Source organism: Anser brachyrhynchus, assembly GCF_964034855.1.
Source record: "Anser brachyrhynchus genome assembly, chromosome: 10".
In the NCBI taxonomy this organism is placed as follows: Eukaryota; Metazoa; Chordata; class Aves; order Anseriformes; family Anatidae; genus Anser; species Anser brachyrhynchus.
In genome coordinates this window covers 16,604,390-16,629,480 of record NC_137705.1, presented here as the reverse complement: position 1 = coordinate 16,629,480, position 25,091 = coordinate 16,604,390, and the positions used below count along the sequence as shown (strand labels likewise).

General features: G+C 40.2%; 1 protein-coding gene across 3 annotated transcripts in view; it reads left to right on the top strand.

The window, feature by feature from the left end:
• Positions 1 to 25,091, top strand: part of POC1A (POC1 centriolar protein A) — a 57,248-nt gene that overhangs the window by 11,192 nt on the left and 20,965 nt on the right. For all 3 annotated transcript variants that reach the window (XM_080606453.1, XM_080606454.1, XM_080606452.1), the window contains exons 7-9: positions 3,556 to 3,689; positions 13,437 to 13,505; positions 16,079 to 16,177. In XM_080606453.1, the coding sequence (XP_080462579.1) occupies positions 3,556 to 3,689; positions 13,437 to 13,505; positions 16,079 to 16,177 (302 nt within the window). The remainder of the gene's footprint in view (positions 1 to 3,555; positions 3,690 to 13,436; positions 13,506 to 16,078; positions 16,178 to 25,091) is intronic.

Below are 25,091 nucleotides of genomic sequence, written 5' to 3'. Positions count from 1 at the left end.
GGTTCCAGCTGAATATGAGAGGGCACTTCTTTACTGGGAGGGTGACAGTGCGCTGGAACAGGGTGCCCAGGCAGGCTGTGGAGTCTCCTTCTCTGGAGATCTTCAAAACCCGCCTGGATGCCATCCTGCGCAACGTGCTCAGGGTGACCCTGCTCGGCAGGGAGGTTGGACTAGATGATCTTTGGAGGTCCCTTCCAAACCTCGGCCATTCTGTGATTCTGTGAATGCTGAAGTGTGATTCTTCGTGTAGTAAGTATTGTTAACTTGTGACCTTTATCAATACTTGGAAGTGCCTTTCTGAAGTCTTGCTGCTAAAATAGGTGCCATGTTTAAATACTCGAATAGTGTCAGACTGTCCTTCAACCTACTTTATCAGCTTTTCAGCAGTGGCAAGATCTGCAGCGCATGTTTCCGGCCACAGTATAACTTGGCTCAGTAACGACCTCTTCTTGCTTTCCACTTACTGCTATTAAATTGTCCAAGTCTAATGTGGTTTAGGTTTGATTGCCAGGTTTATTTCTGTCTTGGAGTTGTATATTTCCCCTATATCCCACCCTTTCTGAATAGGATTTTAGTCTGACACTTGCTATTGAAGCGATCTTTTCCTGTTGTGTTATTTTTAACAGCTACTGTGTAAGTCCTAATCATGTACTAAATTTTGAGCTAGAAATAGTCATAGAAGCTGAAGAAATCTAAGACGGCAGTGGTAGTTGTATGCAGTTGCTTCATGCACTTGCGGCTTCAAACTGATGCATTTGTAACATAGAATGGAGATGTGTTTGTAGACTGCTCTGTAAGGGTTTATGCACATGCCTGTTGGCTGAATCTGATTTAGTTTTGTGGCTGAGTCCCACTAGAGGGCATCTCTTGCCTCTGTATGGGCTCGCGCTGCCTTATTTCAAGGGAATCCATTTTAAAGATTAAATTGCTTTGAGGAATTAGTAGATAAGTAGCCCTGCCACAGGCTCTTACCTGTTAAAGCTTGGTTGTTTTCTAAAACCGATGTGTCTTCTAGCTATGTTGCTCCTGTTGCCAGAGCTTGTTCCAACTGTAACATTTGTAAAGGAAAGTTGGAAGTAGAATGCAAACTGTAAAACTTCTTGTATGGTATGTCTTTTACCAAAGTAAAGAATCTCTGTTCCCATTTACTGTATAGGAGAGTAGGTGGATGCTTTATTTGCTCCTCTAGTTGGTGCTAACTATTTTTGTACAGCAAAAAAACCCCTAATTAAAATGGTCAGTATTTATTCCCTAAAGACTTTTCTTCCTGTGCAAGTGAGATGCCCTGCACACAACTTTGCAGGTCTGTGGAAGCAGCTTTAACCTGCTTTGTCATTGCTGTTTCAAAAGAGCAATTGACCTGTGTCTATACTTCAGACAGAGCTGGGCGATGGGCATCAGTCTCTGGGACCGTGGCTGTCTCAAGTACATGCTTTTTTTTTTTATTTTTTTTCTGCCTTCTGATTACTGAGGTGTCACTACTTCTGTGCAGTCAGTGTCTGTATTGCAAGGCTCAAGACAGTTATGTTCAGTCACTCAGTAGGTTGGCATGACTCAATTTTCAGTAGCTAACCTGTGAAGGTAACACCTGAGCCCAATAGCAGTCCCTTACCTGGCCATTGTTTTTCTAGGGTTTGGCTGGTGGAAGGGTAGGCTTGTGGCAGTGGGAGACGCTTCCCCGTACTGCACCTGGTCTATCGGTGAAATAAATGAAATAAAGTGAAGTTGTAGGATGTTTTGGCAAGTTTCTGGGGGAGGTGTTGTGAATGCTTTTGTGAGAGGTATGAGCTGGTTTGGCGGAAGGAAGATGAAATTTTCTCTGAGCTTATGGCAGCCAAGAACTGCTTGGGCATAGAAGCTGCGACTGCTGACATGGCCACAGCCTGTGTGAGTTCTTGCCATTGTGAAAAGCTTTCTTGGCAAAGCCAGAAATACTTAATTCACTGTCTGGAGCTTAGAGGATGTATCTTTATCTTAATCAGTTTCTGGTGTGATTCCTTTTAGGACTTGCTTTAGTTGACAAAATATGAACTTGCCTGCATCTGAATATAGACAGTAAAGGGCTGAGGAATATTATAAATTACTCAGAATAAAAATTTCAAAGGAGTGTGTTTAGTGCTCTTTAAGGATAAAAAACTCCACATGTACTTTTTCTCCTATAATATATAAGGGTGGGAGGGAGACCTACCTGTTTGATACAGGCAATATTCACCTACAGGAATAACTGTTTAGAAGTTACCTGCGTTGAGTTAAGGTTTTTTGTTTTGTTTTCTGTGGGGTGTTGTTGTTGTTTGTGTTTTTTTTTTTAATTGTCTGGGTCAAGAGGAGATACTTCCTAAGAACTTGAGCTGAAGTATCTAGTGTTTGAGAGCTTAAAAAGTAGATATGTTCTATGCGGGGGAAAAAGAATAGTTGGTGCTAATGTCTTTAAAACTGTATTTTGGTTGAGTATTTTTAGCAGGCAGTTTGGATATGAAAAGTATACCTGACTTAAGAGAATATAAGTTTAGTCTGGGGCTTGTCGAGGGAGGCTGTATTAGTAGTAGTAGATTCAAGATGGAACATTTGGAGGGCGTTCAGTATAATTAAGAACAAATGGATAGTTAAAATGCTCTTGAAGCATAGCTTTACTATTCTATAATGTCACGTAAGCTATGCGTATGTGAAGTACTGTGTGTTCTTACAGATAAATAAGCACAATAGCTTATTTTGTGAAAGGTGTGTTGTTTTTTTGGGGGGGGGGAAGTCCTACATTTGGTAGATGTTTAATGTTCTAGTGAATATAAAAGTGTAGTTTGACTTTTTTCCTAGAGCATTTTCTTTAGCTCCCTTCAAAATAACTCTTAGACTTTGTGCAAGAAGGATCACTTCATTGGAAGTTCATGCTTTAACAGTTTGTCTACTCATTTTTGTTATTTAATTATAATTTTTTTTTGGTAAGGGAATTGGATGGCTGAAGAAATAATGTTTCTAGTGGACCATTTTCAAGTTGCTGGTTCTTCTTTCCTAGTTCCTCTTAAACCGAGTCTTAGAGTCAGTTAGTAAACTTAAAAGAAAAAGAAGAAAAACGAAACAAAACCTATGCAATACCAATTTTGAGTTTTTCTTTCATAGTAATTTCAGTCTTCTCCTTAATGTACTAGCTTATAGATTTTATTTTATTTTTTATTAATTACTTGGGAGCAAGAACAGCAGCTCCCCTGTAGTAAAATATGCCAACATCCAGCTCTGTCCCAAAATCATATAGTTCACTTGTGCACGTAGTTACATTTTAGGGCTACACTTGAAGCTTTTGTAGTCTTAACTCTTTTAGAATAATTGGAAAGCTTCCTTTTTCATTTCGGTAAAGTTATACCTATCTTTACAAGAATTTGAATGCTGCCCTTGTTCTCCAGTGCTTTGAAGATTTTTGTGGAATGTTTCCCCCATGATAATTTTCCTGTTAAACTTTGTAACAGAAAATCGGAATGTGTCTGTACTTTATTTTATTCTTTTGCCTTGGGCTTATGTAAACTGGTCTCGGTGATTCTTTGTGTACATTTTTTCTATCCTTAGTGCACAGTGCTGTGGTAAACAGTCTTTCCTTTCACCCCTCTGGAAATTACCTGGTTACTGCTTCCAATGATTCAACTCTTAAAATTCTGGACTTGCTGGAAGGAAGACTTCTGTATACTCTCCATGGTCACCAGGTGAGGAAAAGCCTTTCATACAGTGACATACAAACCCACAGCGTACTGGGCAAATCTGTGCTCGAGCCTTAGATTTCACTCTTTGTATCCAAAAATCTTTTGAAAAATTCCTTGCTTATTAAAATAATAACAATGATAATAACGAAAACCTTTGAGGTCAGTGTTTTGGAGGGAGGGCATACAGGGAGGAAAGGAGATAAGGCAGGAGTGGAGAGGATAAGGAAACGAGGCAGACAGGGAGCTTCAACGCTGGGGATGCAAGCCTAAGACTGAAGGGACACATCAGTGCTGTGCTCCAGACTCTAACCCTGTCCTGCAGTCTCTGTACTGCAGCTCAGACTGTCTCCCTCTCTAAAGAGGTGCAAATAGCACTTGGCCTTCTGACCTGTTGTGAACGTCAATGCTGTTTGTCTGATAGGACACTTGCAAACAGTAGTGGTAAAATGGAGGAGATGCATTTTGGGATGTTATTTGGGCACACATTTCCATTTTGTTAGTTGACTGAATTAAATAATTGAAGGTGATAAATGCTGCTGTCTGGGTAAGTTTAACTGATTGGCCTATTAGTATTATGCTGCTGGATGTGTTGCTTGTAAGGTTTATTATATGAATGCTTGGAGCTCTCTTTTAAAATGTTAAATGGAAATAAATAAATTAATTTCATTGCCCACATTGAGTGGGGCTCAAAGTCATGAAAAAGCAAACCTGTTTTAAAGATTCCCTTTCTAAAGGGACAAAGAACAGACATTCCTAATCTACTTGTCCCCCAGTTATTATTGAGGCTGTTTTGAGCCATCAGTACTAGCTGGGGAAAATCACAGCCTGAAGCTGTTGGAGGCGTGGTTCTGGTCAATAATGGCATCTGTGTAAGCTGCAAAATTGATAATTCTGGCTTCTTGTGGCTTTATGTTTAGTGATTGCATTGTCTGATATCTAAAAAAAGGTTGAAGTTGTTCTGCAACTTCTCTCTTATAGTGTATTAGTAAACTTCTCTTATTTTTCATGATTTTAATGAGTAAATGTAACAGTCTCATGCTTAAAGCTCTGCTTCAAGACAGGATCTGATAAAACTGACCAAAGGGTTTAAATGCTGAAAAGAATGAGACAAAGATACGAAGAAAAGATAATAAATACTGAGTATCCCAACACATAAACCTCATCTGCATAAAACTTTCTTATTTTGAAAACTAGACTGGGTGGATCAGATAGGCAAGGCTTTTACCTGTTGTCCTAATCTCATTTTCATATTTGTCCCTTGCATTAATTGGTTATGCAAGTGCTTAGGAAGTAGCTTTCTGGAAAAGGGTAAGTCTGGAGGGACAGTGGATCTTGATACCTTTAATTCTTCTCTTAGAAAGTGATGTGGCTGGTTATTGTTTGGTTAGAGGCTGAACCTGCTTTCCATTCCTTCCTCCCTTCTAAACTTCTCACAGAGTGCAGTTACATAAAAAAATAGCTTTGAGTATCTGAAATCGATTTTGGTGATGGAAGTGTTCAGAATTAGGCAGTAGAAAGTCCCTTTAGACTGATGCTCTACTAAACTCAGCACTTCTGCAAAATAACTGTTTATTGAGTTGTCTGTTGAGATGTAGGGTCAAAGCTCCTTCGTTATTATTCCCCACCCCACACTGTTTCCTATCAGTGAGATAACCAGGAGAGAGTGACAGATGTTACCAAGCTGGCACTGGAAACGCTGTGACAGCAGCCCAGCTGAAGGGTTGTTGCCGTTTTAGGATTATATCTCTGTTAGTCTGGAAACGAGTAGAATTATAAAAGTGGCTGGCAGTGCTTTCTGGTCTTCTTTCAGGGTATTACATTAAGGTGAGATGGGTATAGAACCAGTCCTGGCATTGCCCTGGGCTGGCATTCACTCTGCTGATATGTGCTGTATTGTTGTGGGGTTTTTAGTGCCTGATTTGACAGATACATCTTTTCCACTTAAAGCTTTTGATAAACTTTGCTTTGTTCACAGTAACCAACCCGCAGGGACAACATGCAGTGCTTTCATCAGAAGCTACTGGGGTAGATTCCTGTGCTGGCTGCTTCTCTAGCCTGCTTCTCTGATGTATAAATGGGGGCTATGGGATACTCAGGGATTTTTCCTCCAGTCTCACTGTGATTTCTGCCAGTATCTGAAAGTGGCAAAAAATGAAGTGGGGGTGGATTTTTTTGGTCACTAAGTAGATTTGCCTTTTTAAGCGAGGGTTGTGGGTTAGTCACCAAATGAACAGCCTGTTCTGAAGACATTCTTGAGTTGTGACTTTGTGTGGGTGACTGTGTTGGTCCTTAGTTCTTATTCTGACAGCTGACTGCTGTTATGTTGTTCTGGGAAGGCTGCATGCAAGCGGACACTTGAAGAAAAAAGTCTTAAGGTTCTTTAGACATACTTTGACGCAACTGCTGGAGCGCCAGGATTTTGTTACCAGCTGATTAGCTGTAGTTTACATAGGGAGGATTGCCAAGTTTACATTGCTGTCTTTTAAAATTGTAATGGAGCTGGCCGTGTTGTAGCAGAAGGATCATTAGAGATGGGAGCTTGCAGCTTGGAGTTGACATCTTGCAGCTGTGGAATATCATTCTGTACTGTGCTGCATATTTGAATTCTGGAGTGCTTCGGGCTGTGAAGTACTGTTGCCTAAGCCCATACAGATGAGACATCAGGTTGGTATGTAAGTCCACCTCTGGTACTGAATCATCGTGGAGGAACAGAATGTTTTGGGGCTTGTAAGTCACCTCTGGATAGTTGCTGGAAAAGAGCAAGTATGTATACGGTGCTGTCTGCCTTTTGGGATGGTTTGATTGGAGCATTTCCAGACAACTTCTGTAGTGGAATGGATGGAAGTTCTTGGTAAATATTTAGAAAACATCTGTATGGTTATATTTATAAATAGGAAGCCAGAAAATGCAAAGTTACAGTTCTCCAAGCAACCTCAACTTGGACTATGAAGTAGCTGCATTCTACCTACCTGGGTGGCATAAGTGCTCTCTGCTTTGCTGGTTAACTTAAGGGCAAGATCTGAGCAGGTGTGCAGGAAACGAATGTGCTCCTTTAGCCTCTGCTGCCAGCTCTTCCAAGGTGGCATTAAGCATCCATGCAGGCCTAGCCATCTCTGGAGGGTGTGAGGACATCTCACGGCGGCCTAGAAGTGGATCAGCAAAGGGAGAGAAGGGCGTGTTAGAATATGCAGTTGGCTTTAGGTTAGCATTTCAGGTATTAAAAGGAAATGGGGGTTCTGTTCTTCTCTTGTGTGTGTTATTTGTTGTTTTTTGTTTTTGTGTTTTTTTTTTAACTGAAGCTTTCAGGAATAGAAAAGCTACTGGAGATGCAATTACAAGGTGCCAGTATGGTGGGGAAGTAGGACTGTTTTTCCCTGTGCTAAGCTGTAGCACGCCTAACTTGTGGTGGAGGAAGGCTCTTATTGCCATTACCACCTCCATCCTTTATGCTTTTCTCCTTAATTCTCTTTCCCTCTCCCTTTCTGTCCTTTGTGCTGTCACCATCATTGTGCAGTTTCCAGGAATCCACCTTTCTGTAGTTAAACTTTTTTTTTTCCCCTCTTGTTCTTAGCCTGTGGAATGCAGATTCTTTCCATGCCCCCTATCTTTTGCCACCCTGTACACACTTGGGGACAACACTCAGCTCTGCTCTGCACCTCCTGATTTGCCAGTATATAATACCATCTCCTCTCTCCATGTTGTCTTTGGGATATCCATGCTGTTTGTAAGGGACAACAAGCATCCCTGGCTTTTATAACTTTTTTCTCCATTTTTTTTCCCTAGCTTATCTCTTTAAGATTTGGATTTTCCTGTCTGATGCTTCTTCTGCAGGATATGTATTGCATCCTGTACCAGACTGTGAAACATCTGTGTTAGTTGTCACCTTTTATTACCTTCACTGCCCCTTATGCTTCCTCCTGGCTCTGCCTTCCTACCTGAATTCAGCTTTCTTCTCCAGACCCATCTTTCACCATTTCTGTGGAACTTCATAGCTGGGTGTTCCTTGCTGCAAGCAAGTTTATCACTGAACATGAGGTTTTTGCTCAGTGCTCTCTCCTTACTAGAAGGCCTGTTAATTTGAATCAGCCTTCAGTGAACTCCCTTCACTGATCTCTGCTGATGACACCAATAAGATGGTCAACATGTCATCTCAGACCATCTGTGCTGTTTGATGCTCAAATGCATTTGTCTGTTTTCTCACTCACTCTTGGTGTTTTCGTAGTTGTCCTGATCACTTTTTCCATCTCTTGCTCCTCTACCCATTGTCCTTTGCAGGTCCATCTGTTTGCCATCTTTCTCCTGTGCTATGGAGCTGTTGAAAGCAATGTGAGCAGTGGCAATGACTGCCCTGTTTATTTTTCATTCCTTGAACTGATTATCTCATGCCTGGGATTCCAGCATGCATGTTGCTGCCTCTGATCTGCTCCTCAGACCTCATCACCATTCACATCTCCTTTTTCTTCATTGCATTAGTTCATTTGTTCCAAGAGAGTTTGAATGAATGTATTGGATGGTATATTCCCTCTTTTCCCTGTGGGCAGCAGGAGAAGCAGCTCTCTTTGAATTAAATTACTCACTTCCCCCAGTTATGCCTTGTACCTGCTCTTGGCATCTCCCTTAATCTATCTGGCTCTTGTCTGGTATGTATTATTTTCTCCCAGATTAAAAAAAAAATAATAAGATTAAATAATTCTGCCAGCATTGTTGACCCCACTTGTCTCTCCAACTACCTCTCTGCTATTCCTTTCATCTTGAAGAACGTGCATCATTAAACTTCTTTCCTCTGGTTTAATCCTGGGCCAGTTCCAGCCTGGCTCTTTTTCCGTCTGTTACTCTAAAGCCAAAATCTTAGCTCTGTTCATAGCTGAAGCTCAGAAGTCTGTTCTCTCTTGACTTAAATTGGTAGCGTTGGCCCTGCTGTTCTTGAAGTCACGTGTCCCCTTTCCTTTACTGGTTCTACTGGGGAGGAAAAGCTTTCAAGAGGGCTTTCTCTGTGATTGTGTGCTAGCTTTGGATAGATGGTACCCATTTACCTGTGATCTGCATGTAGGTATGACTCTGCTCCAGGCTTATTTCCATTTCTCCAAACCAAACTCCTGGCCTCTTTCTTCAGTATTTCTTTAGAGTGATCTGTTTTTTAGCTTCACCTTTTGAAAGATTATGTTTTCAGGGATGCTCATCCTGGTGTGTCTTGTCATGCTTTCGTCAATGGTTGCAGATGCTACCATCATCCTGCCAGTCATTCAGTGCTGTAATCTGTGTCCTGCCTTCGGATACCATCCCTTTAGACAATGCAGGCAGACTACGTTAAAGCCATTCAGAATAATTCTGAGTATCTTTTCTTAAAGCTGCATTTTGTTTTGCATAAGCTGATCAAGATGGATTGCTAGAGCAATAAATGATGTGATCATTAGCCTCGATCTGTAGGAAATGGGAGAACACAAAGGTGGGGAAAGGGAAAGTAGTTGCTGTCTCTTGGGGGTAGCCTGCACATTAATTAGATTGTGTAAGACACTGTGCCTCCCCTTTCATACCGATGTAGGCAGCTAAACGTAGGATGGCACCTGGAGTTTCAGCTACCATGCTATGGCTGTGTCATCTTGCCCAAATCTTGTTCATTGGGATCTTGGCTGCAAAGGACTAGGTTTGATCCCGTTATCATTCCTTTTGTATGGCTTTCTCTTCTTTTCTCTTTCTTTTTTTTTTACCATGTAAGTATGTGTGTTTCCAGGTTTCTCTGCTGCATCCGTTGTGTGAGCTGTTTGTTCCTTTCAGGGCTCCCTGGGGTTTGTCTCTACCCTGCCTGGTGCTGCTCCCTTACCGGAGGAGATGAGTTGAATATTGATTAGTGGTGATGTTCTTCCCACTCAACAATTCCAGTGAATGACTTTTTGCTCTTTGTACTTTTCCTCAGGCTTCCTTCAGTTCTCTCCCAGTATCACCAAAACCTATTATTTCAAACTCTGAGGTGCACAAAAACCTGACAGTCTTCATGTTGTTGGTGTGCTGAGGACTAAATAGAAATGTTTTCTACTGCTGCCTTGGTATCTTGGTATCAGTAACGGGAGCTCCTGAACCCTTAGGGCATTATGAGAAGGTTGCACCTCACATGTTCCAGCTCCATGGGAAATAAGCCTCAAATTCTTCCTACAACTTGGCTAGAAGAATATGCAACTGCTGCTTTTTGCCACTTTTAATGCAGACAGTAAGTTTAAAGGAAAAAAACATCTGAAGGAGGCTTTAAATTCTTCAGTCTCCAACCACGTACCTGTTGTCCAGGACTACATCACAAATATGTTGTATCTCCACCATGCTTACCTGGAATGAATGCAAGCTAGGCTATGCCTAATCACTGGCTTTTTTTTTTTTTTTTTTTTTTACTATGCGTGACTTTTTCACGTTTGTTTAAAAGGTCAATTTAAAAGAGTATTTAACAGTTTAAATATTTGGCAAATTATTATTTGTATGTTGCTACAGCAAACCTGTTATATCTGGGGGGATTGCTGTAAGTACATGTATCAAAAAGACTTTTCACGTAATTTATGTCAGCAAATCTGGAGAGGGTGTTGTGTCTATCGACTTGTTTGTTCCTCTTATGTCAACTTATAAAGGCACATTCAGCCTTTGATATCAGTTTCTATTTTGGGAGGAATGTGTTCTGCTCTAGTTCCTTTTTTCTTTTTTTTTCCCCCCTTCAGAATGGCATGACTTTGGAGTCAGTTCAGTGCCTGTTTTGATGTGATTTTTGTTGTGTGAAATTTTGACTAAATACACTGAAATAGGTAGACTGATTAAAAAACAATTCACAAATACACTACTGTTCTCCAGTGTTCTACACTTTGTCCTGTTCCTGAATGTTTTGTCTTAAGCAAAGCCTTGAATGGTTTCTTGCCCTCCCAACCTTTACTGGATTATTAGTTAGAGCTCAACTTCTTTATTTCCAGGAGCCAATTCTTTAAAATACAGCATCTGATACCCTGACAGTGCACTAACAGCATAAATTGTTCCCTTCTGTTACATTTCCCACTTGATTCAAAAAACTTTATCTTTGAGCAGTATTCACCCCTGTGCAGTTCTCTGACTATGTACTTGTTCTGCTTACTTGTCTCTTGTTTTTTCAATTCCTTTAGAGAATCTGCATTCCTGGTGTTGTCAGAGAGCTGAATGGTTGGAGGAAGTGGGTGGGAGAAGGCACCATAAGCATGTTTTGTCTCGGCTGAGTGACGGCAGTCTCTCTGGTTGGAAATATCTGCAGTATTTAATGCTGTGTTGGTTGAACAAGCTTAGTTACACCAATGCTTGTGCGTGCACTTCGAAATCGCTGCTACAAGATCAATTCTGGCAAGATGTCTCCAGAACGAGATCTTCCTAATGGAAGGCTTCAGAAACCTTTTGAAATTACTTCAGGTGAAATGACAATATAGAATTACCTTAGTGGCTTTTTAAGGAGGCTAAAACTCTTCACACTAGGCATGAACACATTGAGACACAGTATTGCTGGCATAATCTTGTGCCAGCACATTTGAAAGCACAGTGGACTGTAGGATGGATGTTGCAATGACAGTTGTGCATTTGTCCTGAATGTAATCATTATGTATTTGTCAAGCTTCAGGATTTATAGTGATGCATTTGTTCTTCTTAGTATTTTTTTAAGTAAAGAATAAAGGGAAACCAAAAATAGCTGGATCTGGGATTCCTGTGCAATGCCCTTTGGGAAGACATGAACTCTTATTAGAACGGTCCATCCTTGTAACTTGATGTAGAGTGAGGAGAAGCTTAGAACAGTCTGCAAGACAGTGGGTTTAGCAGTTGACATAAAACCTCCTGTCTGGATCCTTGCCTGTTTATTCTAACCAGAATAGTTTGTCTGTGGTGCCTGTGCTCAAACAAACTTATCGATTTCCCAGCTCTGTTTAGCTGCGTGTCAGAAGATGCCTGCCTCATCCTTCCTGTGTGCTTCCTCCCTCATGCTTGCTTAAAGGTTGAAAATATATTAAAATGAATGCATGGTGTGAGATGCATGCTTTTGCTCAAGTAGTGCTTTAGCAGTCAGTACCACTTAAAGTCTCTCAGAAATGACTTTATTTTTTTTTAAGTGCAAGGCTTCTTCAAAATGCCAGTGCCTGTGCTGTATGACAGTGATCCTGGATGCATTCATTCTCGCATCTGTTCTCTAAAACTATTAGGAGAAAAGCTGTTTTAAGCCAGCCTTCTATATTTCACTTAACAACATGACAACTATCATAAGCCTGCATAGATCATAGCTTGTAGCTTAAAAATGGCAAACAACTGTGTGTAAGGAGTGCCCGCCTGCTTCTTGCATTCTCCAGTGGTGCTGCAGGTACCTGTTCGTGCTGCTGCGCTGCTCTGTCTGCCGCTCTTCTGCCACCTATTCTTCTTTCCAGTGCTCCTCAGAAAACTCTGCCTTTTTCTTCCTCCTGTGCTGAGAACCATGATCTTGTGCTTTGTGGATTCTTGACAACCAAGTCTCCAAGAAGAAGAATTGGATTCTGCTGTGAGTCTTGTGCATTCAGTTATTCTGCTTGAACGGATTCCTTGATTTGAAATGCTTCTAACCTTGGCCAAATTAATCACTGCAAATTGATTGGTTTGGTTGATTGCTGGTCAGGCATGTTGTGAAATTACATCGTAGTGGAATGACAAAAGCTTTAACTCTGTCTTCTGTAGTGAGTAGCTTGCATGGAATAGCCTATAAATACATAGGGAGAGCATGTGATGACTAAAAACAAAAAACTAACAAAGAAGAGGAAAACATCCCTTTCCTTCGTGATAGAACTGATTGTCTTTCATCTCTTGCATCTCATCCCACCTATTGATCAGTCGTGTTTTATGCTGTCCCTTAGTGGCAGCTGTATATGCTTCAAAGACAGGCTGTTGGGAAAGCGTGCAGAGAAAAGATGTGATTTTTCCAAGGCAATTCTATTGCACACAGTGGTCTGTGAAATATGTTGTCTTGTGCTGTCAGTGTCTTGAAGATTTTCGGTAGTTCTTGAAGTTCTAGTCCCTGGAGCTATATGATTATGCGGAAATCTTGGTTTGGTGGGTTTTTCATTCATGTTTCTAATATTCATGGTGTGAAGAGGGGCTTGGAAAACAAGCTCTGAAGGCTTGGCAATTTGAGGAGTGGTGACTCCATCTTCCAGGCTCCAACTTCTTCTAAAAAACCTTGTGTTTTTATGAGGAATGGCTTATGTTTTGTGAATGCTCAGAATTGTCAGTAGCTGGAGTATTTTTCTTCTCATAGTCTTATCAGTGCACCATTTGATGCAGAGCTGTGCGTGTCTTTGTGTATGTAAACCTCCTTTTCTACTTTGAACTTTTCCTTCAGGTGTCTGTGCTTAACAAAACTCAGTTTCACTAATTCTTAAAAGATGAACAGGAGCTTTAGGAGATGCTAATTCTAAAGGGAAGAGGATGACTGAGGGGGAACAAGGCAAAGGCTGAAGCTGTAAAACTTGGCTTGTTCCTCACTCTGTCTCAGTGCTATGGGTATTGAAGAGTGAGTATCTTAAACTACAGGCAAAAATGTGGGAAACAATAAGTGCCAGCAAGCTTAGCACATTAATTGTGGGCTGTTTACCTGACAGAGAAGAGTAGTTGAAACTTGGTCTTTAGACTGCTGATATTAAAAGAGAAATGCTTTGTAAAGGTATAGTAAATGGAGCTTGTAACACTTTGTTGTTGCTTTTTCCCACTTTTTTTAAACACTTCTTTTAAACTTATTCACAGGGTCCAGCCACCTGTGTAGCGTTTTCAAGAGCGGGAGACTTCTTTGCCTCTGGAGGTTCTGATGAACAGGTATGTAACTGTTTTTATTTGATAGTTTTGTGCCCTGTTACTGTTTTTTAGGCATCTTACTGCTTTCAAAGAGAGGAAAAATGATATTTAGAAGAGAAAAAGAAAGTGAAAAATATTGAGCACTGAGTTTTCTATCTGAGGAAATGAGGTGATGCTTCCCTGAATGCTCTCCCAGAGCCCATTGATCTACAGGGCAGGGGGTTGTATTTCACGTTCCTCAGGGTTCTCCTTCTCCCTTAAATCTGTCCTTTCAGTTTTATTTCAGAGGCTGTGGCTAAGCCATCTCCCCAGACGGCTTTGAGTCTGATTGGACATGAACATAGGCTGCAAGTCTTTCTGGTGGTGGGAGGAGCTGGTGCAAAGCTGCATGGCTTTCTGAGTCAGAGCTGGACTTTTCTCTGAGCTTCATTTGTACTCTAGGATTGTCTAGGTGTATCATGCTGCTGGTAAAGTGCTTTTGTGGACATAGCAGTTATCTCTTCCTTTTGCTTCTGCTTTTGAATTGTAATCCCGATTCACATTTGTTTAAAAGCTGCTGGATTTTCTGTTCCCTGGGAGAAAGCAAAAACGTATCCAATACATCCAGACCATGCTGAAATGAGTTGCATTTTTTTTACATATGTTTTCAGCATACTGTCAAGGAAGAAACAAAACCAGTCCTAGGCCTGTAGTTCATGACAGTTACATGATCTACTGCATTTTAACTCCATTTTATGCTAGGTTAGGTGGCATAGCTTACCATCCTGTCTCTTTAATAACACCTTTCTTTTTTTAAAAAAGATTTTAAACAGGCTATCTCAAGAGAGACATTTCTAGGTTTTTTTCTTTTCCCTATAAAATTACATGGGGTTTATTAAGGTTTGCTCTTGAAATGCTTATCTAACACAAGGAATAAGTATGCGTTTTCTGCTGTTGTTTCTTTCTCCCAAAAGAGCCCTAGTATGATGTTGGGAGTTGCAGTTACGTTGCAATTCATTGTTATTTATTTTCTGTAGAAAACTTCTTAGAAATCCTATTTTTGTTCTTGATTTCTGGGCATAGCCAAGAATCTTTTGTTTATTTTTATCTTGAGAGGATGTGTTAGCCTATACTTTTCTACTGTGTAAATTCCTTTAGACTTTTTTTTTCTTTTTTTAATCAAGTCCTGTTTATCTTTCATTTGGTTGGGATTTCTTTAAACAGAGTAATGGCCATTGCAAATTAGGTTCATTCTTTCTCCTCAAAGCATCTCCTTGTATTGTTAATTGAGAGACTAAATGGCAATGCTTCCCCAGAAGCTGTTTTGTAAAGGTATATTTATGGCATGTGTTCATATTACTGACATTTTTGGCAATCAGTACCATCATAGCTCAAGGTTGTGTATTGCTGAGTGCATGTATTGGGAATGTTGGCTTTCCTGGACCTAGCTTTCGTGAAGGAATTGCCTCTTTCCTCTCAGGTTTACATGTGAAAATGTAGGCAATGCTTCCTTTTGTGCATGGAGAAAGAACTTTCACGTATATATATGTATTAAAAACAGCATTAGTCTTTGTGTATAAGATTTTTCTCTGGAATAGATCTCATCAAACACTAGCTTTCTGGATCCAGGAGAAATATGAGAACTAATGACAATAATCAAGAATATCTCTAGAGGTCAGAGAGAAAATGTCTAAATTCCTTCATAAACAACATGTAGCCCATCTGAAAAGGCATGTTTACTGAATAGAGTAGAATAGTTCAGTTGGAAGGGACCTTCAAAGTTCATCTAGTCCAGCAAGCTGACCACTTCAGTTCACTGACCTGTGAAGCTGTCAAGAGATGGTTTGTCCAATAACAGCATCGTATCTTCCTTTTACGCAGTGGAATGGCCTTACTGGTTCACTGTGCAAGTACAAAAAAGTCTTTTTACACTTCACAGAAGGTGGGAATGAAACCTTGCAAGTGAAGCATAAACACTGATGTTTCTGTTAACCAAAATGACCTGATCAGATTCATAGATGTCTTTCAGACTTCTGAAATAGTTGATCAGTGCTCTTAAACTTTTTCGACTTACAGAGTGTCATTGTTAAGGATTTTACTCCATAGATTTGCTCTTGATATGTTGAAGTGTTTGGTTTTTTTTTTTGTGTTAGAAGCCCAGTTGTAACTCCTCATCTCTTCTGAAATAAATACTGTGTTATGAAGAAAAGGTGCCTTTAAGCCGGACTTAATTTTGGTATTTAGCTGACAAACCAGCTCAAGATCTCTAACGTTAATCTCAAAGTACTAATCTTTCCTTTTCATCAAGATGTTGCTTTGAAGTTATCTAGGTAGCTCTGGTTTCATGATGTTCCTGACTCAGGGAATGTTGGAAGGACTCAGGGAATGTTGGAAGAGATCACTTTCCCACTGAGAATTAAGTTATAGTACAGCTCTATTCAGTAGCATGTTTACAAATAGCAGCTCTTTAACGTGATTGATGGCAAAGCTGTCTTAGGTAAGCCTGGTGCGTAGCTGCCTTTTCTTCTCTGACAAGTTGACACAATTGACCTCTAAGCTAACGCGGGTGAAAAGTTTTAATAGACGCAACTTAGCCACTTGCCTTTCTTCTGCAGGTGATGGTATGGAAGACTAATTTTGATGCAGCAGACTATGGTGAAGTGCTGAAAACACAGAAGTCTGGCTCTAGTGTGGATGGGACCTACCACAGTCTGGTAGGTCAGCATGCAGAAATTCCATAAGGTTCCTTTCTGGAGCATTTCCTACAACTTGAAAACCATGTGACTTGATTTCGGGTGTTTGAACTACAGAGCTGTCTTTTTCCTTGATATTAATTTGAGTTGTAGGATATCTGTTATTTACCAGTTTGGTGTTGTTTCTGGTTTATTTAGCTATACTTACCTCGTAGGAATATTACGTATATAGAGAAATGAATTTAGTGCATACATACGCATTTTTATTAGCAGACTATATTTAGGAATGTGTGGTAGGCTTGGACAACGTTATACCCCTCCATCTCTCCTCGCCCCCCAACCCCCCAAAAAAATAAAAATAAAAAACACAGATGTAACAGGTGAAAGCAGAAAGAAAGAAAGCTGAAAATAGATGTTCAGAATATCTTTTCATTGACAGCTAACAAAGACGAAAGAAATCTCTGTGGAGAGACTTAATGCACAGGAGAAATAGGTGACACGTTGTATTAGAGCTTTGCTCCTGACTGTTTGGAGACATCAGTTCACATCCGTTCCCTGAACCACATGTGAAGAGACATTTGAGTTCTGACTGTACCTAATGGATGAATTAATCAGCTGAAAAATTCAGAATGATGCTCTGATCTAAGTGTAGCATTGATGTTAGACATCTTGTTAGATATCTATTACAAGATTAACCCTTTGAAGTTGCTGCCAGCACAAGTTCTGATTTTTGCACGTTGTGAAATGCATTCAAAACACACTTGAGTTTTTGTATTGTCTTAAAAATCTTTGGATTTTTTGGTATGTTCAAGTATTACCGCAGGATTCTGAAATATGTTATTACTGTGACAATTTTAGTACGTCTGGTTCAACATGGGCTGGAAGCTTAAAAGTGGGTTGTGAATCAGTAGGTTTATGCATATGTGGTATGCCTTAATTGAAAGGTAAGCTTCTAACAGTCATCTCTTGCTCTGTGGCAGTATCTGTAATCTTATCAATTTAGATACCCTTTACTGGGCTACTAAACTATGTTCTCTCTTAAATATGATAATGTTTTTACCGGATAAAACCTCAATCCGTTGCTGGAGGTGTTGGAATAGCCATAGTATTTTGACAAACAAGGTTTGTGTGTAACTTGCTATATAGCTCTAAACCTGATGCTTTATGATGTTGTGCTTTCTCAAGAGAAGCAATAAAAATTGGAGGATGCTGGTGCTAGGTGGGAAGGACAGAAAGATCAGGATCAGTCATGGAAGGAGATGGAAAGTCCACAGTAATCCTGTCTAGCTTTGGATAAGACTGATATCTATCTTTTTGTCTTCTCCTGTGTCCTAACTCTAAAGTTATGCAGGCTATGAAACTAACAGTCCAATGACCTCTTTGTTTATTAGCTCATTGAACTGGACTAACTTTGAACTCTGTCAGTTTTAATTTAAGATACTTTGTGTAATATAATTCTGTGTTAAAGTGTAGAAGAGAAAGCCCTTATGGAAGAAATGCTTTTTCAGTTCGTGATATTAAAAGTAGTCACATAAACAGTGTAGATGAGGTGTCCTCTAACATGAGGAGATGGTAAGTTTACCCCCATTTGTACTGCTGTTATTACCAGTGCATATTATCCAGTAGTAATTTAAGGCAGGGAGTAGGAAATGCCTGATCTCTTCTAAAGCTTAGTCATTGGTATAGAACCTCTCAGCAGATGATATGATATGTATTGAAAGTAGCTGTTGAACTAGACCATAGAGCAGTGACTCACCACCTTGAATGTTGGTCCCTCCAACAAAACCGTTTCCCTGTGAGAAGAGGGTTTACCTGCCAAAACCTCTGATGGATGCTGATGGGACCCCTTGTGTGCTACCGACAGGTGAGTCCATGCCACGTGGTGGTAGTTGACCAGGGTTTTCTCTACTTGCTCTCTGTGCCCATGGGAAGCAGGGCACTGCAAATTCTTTGAGGGTTTGGACCAGGTGCTGTGTTTTTACAGAGGGCAAAGTGAATCCATGCTGAATCACATGCAAGAGATGTACTTTGATCTGGGGACCTAAATTACTTCAGAGGAGTGAGCCACCCAAATGAGCCCTTTGGCTTGGGCATGCAGTGTGGGAGCAGCTGTTCCCAGTGGTAGTACTGGAATATAAAAGATGTGGGAAAGTTACCGTGTTATGGGCAACTTCTGTAAGTTCAAACTGAGAGTGGTAGTCAGTGGGATTCTTCCTTCCTATTTACTGCTTGGCCAAATGTGGTGTTACCTTTCAGTCTGGACAGCATAAATGAGGCTCCCAGTAGACCTGCTGGGTTAGCTATAAGCATCTATAGGGACTTTTAAATTAAACCTTTGACAGACTCCAGCGGTAAAACTGTCCTGGTTAAAAAGCAGGGTGGAGGTGGCAGCAGTGGAGAGCTCTGGTGACTGAAACCAATCGTCTGTTGATGCAGTTCAACAGCGTGGTCTCCTCTGTGCGGGTGTTTCTGCCTTGCATGAAGTGGTTGGGAGCGTTGTTCTGCTTTGAAAGTGTGGTGCTGCTTTGAGCTGCTATAAAGGAGTGAAGTTCCTATGCTCGTCTCATGTTGCACTGTGGTCCGTGATGCCAAAGTAGTGAAATTTTTGGTGGTGTTGGCTGTATTGTTACCAGAGCAATCGCAACGTGCAGAAGTAGAGCACCTGGTCTCTGCTAATGAATGGCTCACTGTGCTCGATGAGAATGGAAATGCAAAATATGACTTGTGCTCAGTGCTCTTGAATTTTGGGTTAAGAATGCAGTGCTCGAATGTTAACACAGTTGTGATTGCTAAAGTTAGAGGAAGAGTAAACAATGTAGTCTGAGAGCTTGTTTTGAATATCATAAGTTAAGTTTAAATTTCAGATTGATATAAATGTTCTTAGCTATTAAAAAAGAAGCTAATCTCTCTGAAAATAGCTTGGCTTATTATTTTGAGGAATGTAAGTGTAACCTGAACATGGAAATTTTGACTGTAAGAAATTGTCCACTCACGGCAGCCTAATTCTTTTCTTTCAAGTGAAGGTCTTTGAGTTTTCTTTTAGAAATATGTTATGCTGGGCTGTTTTTGAAGAGTACTGCTACAACTTAGTGCAAGACTTGTATTTCCCTATATATTCAGCTTTAAAAGTGCTTCCTTTCTATTTTGAGCCAAATGCTGCCTTTTTAAGTTATGAAGTAATTATTTTGATGCATTTTGTGTAGCTGAGGTCAGTATTATTTCTCCCACTTCTCTCCCATCAAAAAGACTTAAAACAGCAACCTGTAGTTTTTAATTTCATAGTGAGGTCATCCTTTCCTTCGATGGAAAGGGAAACTGCTTTATTCTCTACTGCTGTGTTAGTGTACTGACACTAGTATTCTAGTATCCTCCTTCTGGAATAAGCCTGAGATTTTGCAGATGTTCTTTTAAATGTGGTTACGTGCCAAAAGCATGTAGGTTGTTATTCATTTTCTGTACCCCTAAAATATATGAACATTGTTCTTGACACATCTGAGTCTGTTTTCACCTTTTACTTAAGGCAAAGAGAATATTTTTCAAAGGAGAGCTTATGCTTTCTTGTATGGTGTAACTTTTTTTTTCCTTAAGTATTGTGAAAGCATGAATACTAAGCAAAACAGCGGCTATGTAAAAACATAGTTTTGTATTCAGTTTCTTGCAGGGAGAGTCAGACTAACATGCAAGCACTAAGAAAGAATAACTGAATGCAGATACAAAAACTAGTCCATCATTGAGATGGATAGGGAGAAAAAAAGAATCCTAAACAACCTGTGGGATAAAAGAGGCATGAAAAATCCTGTCAGGGTGGGTGAGCTTGAAAACAAACTTGCTCTAAAACAATCTTCATTTCAATATGCAGGTGGAGACTGAAGCCTTTAGAAGATGCTAGTTTCTCAGGCAGTTGGTTAAGGTTCATTATGAATCAGGGTATTGGGCTTGTTCGTAGCAATAGGTGTGACTTCAAAGTTGCTCTGCCCACCTGCTTGTGTTTTCTGTAAATATATGAGGCTTGGGAGATGCAGCTTGCTTTGAAAGTAAAAATACTCTGTGCAAGGGCTATTGCAAATGAAAGAAGGCCATGATGGGCAGGAATTATAGTTATGGCTGTGGTGTAAAAGAATAAAAACTAGAATGTGATATAAAGAACACTAAAGCTGTCAGAGGTAAATTGTAAATATATGTTAGTTTAGATGTGAGAGATTCTGTGTGTTAGATCAGAGTTACGATATCTCTGGAATGCTTGCTTACAAGTTATAAACTAATAATTGCTGCTACAAAGTGTTGCCTAGCTGCCTTGAAAACCTACGTTAAGGGTAAGCACTCTTGATGAGCTCTGCATGAAGCTCATGGGAGGAAATGAAGTCTTACAGTCCCATGTCTTGATTTACGTGTTTGCTTTGAGCTGGAATCTGAGTACAAGTAAATTTATGTTTTAATCCAGAGTATTGAGCAGTGAGGACCTCAAGGAAAGTCAGAATAAGAGGCATAGATTTTTGCCTGTAGTTTCATATATGTGGGCTCTTGTGATTGTCCTGGGGTCACTAACTCTGAGCATAAGGGTCTGTCTGTATGAAGAATTGTGTAGGATCAGATCAAAGGAGTCTAAAATCGAAAAGATTTTATTATTTACTTAATCCTACTATTTGCTCTTTTTGGAGAGGGTAGATCATATGTTTTATTTCGGGTTTTTGGTGGTGGTGTTTTTTTTCCCCTCAGATACAAGGAAAGCTTCGTACAAAGCTTTGCACACGCAGTTACAGCCAACATGAGTATACATTAACACTTGTTTCATTATGTGACAGATTTGCTGCTATTGTTTGACTAATTCCAAGAAGACTATGTATGGTAAAGTGTTACGAACAAATGCTGAACAGTTGATGTCACATGGGCACTTAGAAAGTGCTTGGGTATTTATCTAAATTTGTACACTCACTGAAATTGATGGATAAAGAAATTGTATGAGCTAAGTTGGTAAACATTGTTTTTAATGTGATGTTGTGGAAAATAGGAAACAGTCGTCGATGGAGAGATTCTTTATTTGATCTTAAATATAATTATAAACATGCCTTCTATGATTCTGTGTTGTAAGTCCTTGTGCCAAGCACTACAAGGCAAAGAGGGACTGCTGAGGAGACTTTCCACCTCAGCCTCTGACCCTTTTGCCATTGCATCAAACTTTTTGAGGAAAAATACTCCAACAGTTGTTCAGGTTGTAGTACCTCAGAGGCAAAGCAGTCTTCAGTGGGGCACGGAGGACTTCCGACGTCCAGAAGGCAGTCTGCGGGTGCTGTGTGTGGCTGGGGAGAGGGGTAACTGGTGTGGCAGAACGTAGGCTTACAGGTGGTGGTGGGAGGTGTTTCTCTTGCCACCTCGATTGTGAGTTCTGCAGCCATAAAACCTAAATATATGCTGTACGTGGATGCAATGTTAGTTTTCCTGAGAAAAGTTGTACGTGTGAAAGCTTTCTGGTTTGGAGGTAAACTGTAGGATAAGGTCAAATGACAAAGCCAGCAAGTCTCTTAGCTACTCTTGCTGAGAAAACACAGCTTAGTTCTCAGCTCCCAGCATGATGCTGAGAACTGCCCACGGGAGTAGTCCTTTGTAGTCCTTTGCTAGGACAGTTTGGGAGACCAAAGCCATGTGGGCAGAGAGGCAAGGTTGTCCTCTGTCACTCTTCTGCCAGGAAATCTTTTTGTTTGTTTGTTTGTTTTGTTTTGTTTTGTTTTTTAAAAAAAAAAGCTCGTGCTCTAAATATACTTAGCTCATTAGAAGATAAATGGTGCTCTATTGCAGAGTTACCAAATTCAAAAATTCAAAGTCTAATGACATAGCAGACTTAGCAAAGATTGGGAAGAGCAGTGCTTCAGCAGAAAGGACTTCTAAACAAAAGATAAGTAGCCCATGGCTCTTCAAATATGCCTTTTGGTTAAGATGATAGACATTTAGCCCTTTTTCTACACTTCTGGGTTTAAACTTCTTTTTTTCCATGAGGCATTGGATTATGCTTACTTCCTCAATGTATATTTTTCCAAAACAGATAAGAGACTAATTCCTTGTTGTAGTCCATGAGACTTTGTACAGAGACGGTCATTTCAGTGTGCCTCTCCTGTCTTTTGACTGGAAAGTCTTTCCTGAACAAACTAGAGCCTGAATAATTATCAACTACAATTCACTTCAGCCTGAAGAAAGAGGAGATGTGCCCTTATTTTGCTAACTACACAGACTTTCATGTATCTTCAATATTGTTTATACTCTCTGGGAGGTAGTTTTTTGTTTGACAAGATATTGCTACAAAAGCCTGAGATCTGACAGTGGTGGTAAGTCATAAATCTTCTTAAAGAAAAATGTGTGAAAACAATGATCTGATCATTGATCATCAGTCAGCTCTCTGAGGCCTACAGCTGAACTTCCTAACCCATCTCCACCTCTCATTTGCTTGTTCCCTTCTGCATTTGGTGACCTTGGTTGCCTTTGGTGCTCAGCCCCTGGTCTCCATGCTGACTGCAGCAGTTCGGTCCGTCAGCCAGTCGTTCGTTGTGTAAATAAATTCCTCCTGAATTACTCAGGGGCCAGATGTGCTTTTTCTTTTTTTGACCTTTTGGCTTCCAAATCAGTAACTATCTCTAATTTTGGCATCCTTTAATACTTACAAATACTTCTGTACATTTATTTATTTATTTGCTGTGAAATTCCCTCCTGGGAAGGCACAGCTGGAGCTCTGTGCAATTGCATGTTTCTGTTTGCATCTCCTCCACCTCGTTCTATTTATTTCCTTATTCTTATGAATTGTAAGAGAGGAAACCTATCTTCAATAGCAGGGGATCATCCTTCAGATTAAATGTGGTCTGTAAATTGATTTTTTTTGTTTTATTTTTCCCGATCTGCTTGTCACCTTGTTTCTCCCTGGATGTTTTTCTACTCCAGGGAGCTTTAGCCTGGTATATTGTTGTCTTCCTCTTGGAATACGTAGATAGATTATTTACTTAAAAGAACAACAGTGATGAGTTCTCAAGATAAGTTTCCACTGCTTTCTACACTGCTCTGCTGTCCATGCAGAAGCTTGATAGGGAAGGGCAGGAGTCTTACTACAACTAATCCCAGGGTATTAAGGAGCTCTTCCCTGCATCCTTCACAAGTGGTGCAGTTGCAGATGATTGCTCATAGCTGACTAGTTTTCGCTCTTCCTTCACTTTTTGTTGAAGGGAGCCTGCTCATGGAAGCCTGTTGCAATCTGCGACTTTCTCACATTTTTGTGAGTAGACAGAGGCTCAATAGGAACAGAGGAAAAGGTTTCTCGTTTTCTCGTTTTTACACACCGTTCTTTCTGGTGTGGACAAAGATGGTCTCTACTGTGGCCTGTCCTGAAGAGGCTGTACTTGCCCTAGAGTTTTGTTAGCAGATATGAAGAGGCTTTCTGGAATTTAGGATGGAATAATTAAGCTTTTTTGAACGGGTGATGCTCAACTGGCTAGCCTAACATTGCTCCTGGATAATAATGTCAGCAAAAATCTCAATGCCAAAGTAATAGTTCTCGGTTGAATCAAGCCACTGTAGGAACTACTGGGAAGAACTTTAACCCCTCGGCTTCAGTTTTGAAAAGACTTGATCCAAATGAGCTATAGAGTCCAACTCTAATTCATCAAAGATTAACATCTAGCAGCAGTACCAGGTTTGTTCATAGGAGGAGGCCTGAATTTACCCGAGCAGAGCTGGATAGCTGCATTGGTTTACTGTGCTCTTTTTGGAGCCTCACTGCTTATCTCTGATTTTCTGCATATTAAGTTGACTGTGAAGTTGCATCAGAGTAAAATAAGTTCTCTCACTCGTCTATATCACTGTCTACTTCACGAGCAGGTAACAGCAGAGCTTCTTCACAGAAAGTATTCCAGGAAGCCTCTGTTAATTGTTAGCCCTCTCATACTCTGTTTCAGTTTGCTGCCGCTGTGTGAAGCTTTTTCTTCTCAAGCTGGAGGGTTTTGCCTTTATGTTGCTCTTTTCCCCTCGAAACACTTGTGTTTGCTTTTCCCTTCATCTGGTCAATGTAAACAGGGAATGGTGTGCAGGAAAACAAATCATGTTCTTCTCCATTTTTGTGTTTTAACATTGTTTATATGTTACTTCAAGGTGTTCATCAGAGTTCTTTCATCTTGTCTTGAGGAAGGTCTTGGTTAAGAAGAAAAAGCAAGGTATTAGCACCCTCAGATTGGTTTTCCAAGAGGATCTGAATGATGGCAACAACCTGCAACAGTTCTGCCCAACAGTGGATGGGAGCAGCCATGCTGCTACAGCTGTTACCCTTAGTGTTCTGGTTTAACAAGACTTTTCACAGAAATAAGATCAAATTATATTTTTTCTTGTCTTGCAGTGAATAGATTTGTTCTTTAAAACTCCTGAACAATAAGGCACGTCCTGACATGTCATTATTGGTCAGAATAAAAATTGCCTTTTTAGTTCAGCACCATCTCAGGTTAATTAATGTAAATTCACCCACTTAGGTTGCTGCAGTATGTGGCTTATTTTAATGTTTGAGTCATAATTCAAAGCAAAGAGACAGAGTCAAGATTTATGTATTTTTCCAAGCTGCTGTTCTGTGTCAGCTTAGAGAGATGGATGAAGATGGCTCAAGCTTTAAACGTTTATATGACCTCAGACTTCTCTGCTAAAATCCGAACTTCAAGCAACTGAAGTACCAAATGGACATGTTGGTTTTATATGTGTGTATATATATAATATATAGGGGAGGAGGTATGTTTCTGTATGTGTACACACACATATATATACACGTAACAGGCAAATTTATACATATGTGACATAGGCATGGTAATACGTTGTGCAACATATACATACATACCTCATTAGAAAGGAGAAACTACTGCAGAAGAGCATGAGCTGGAAGCTGTTGCTCACACTTCATGAGAACACTATGTGTGTTCTG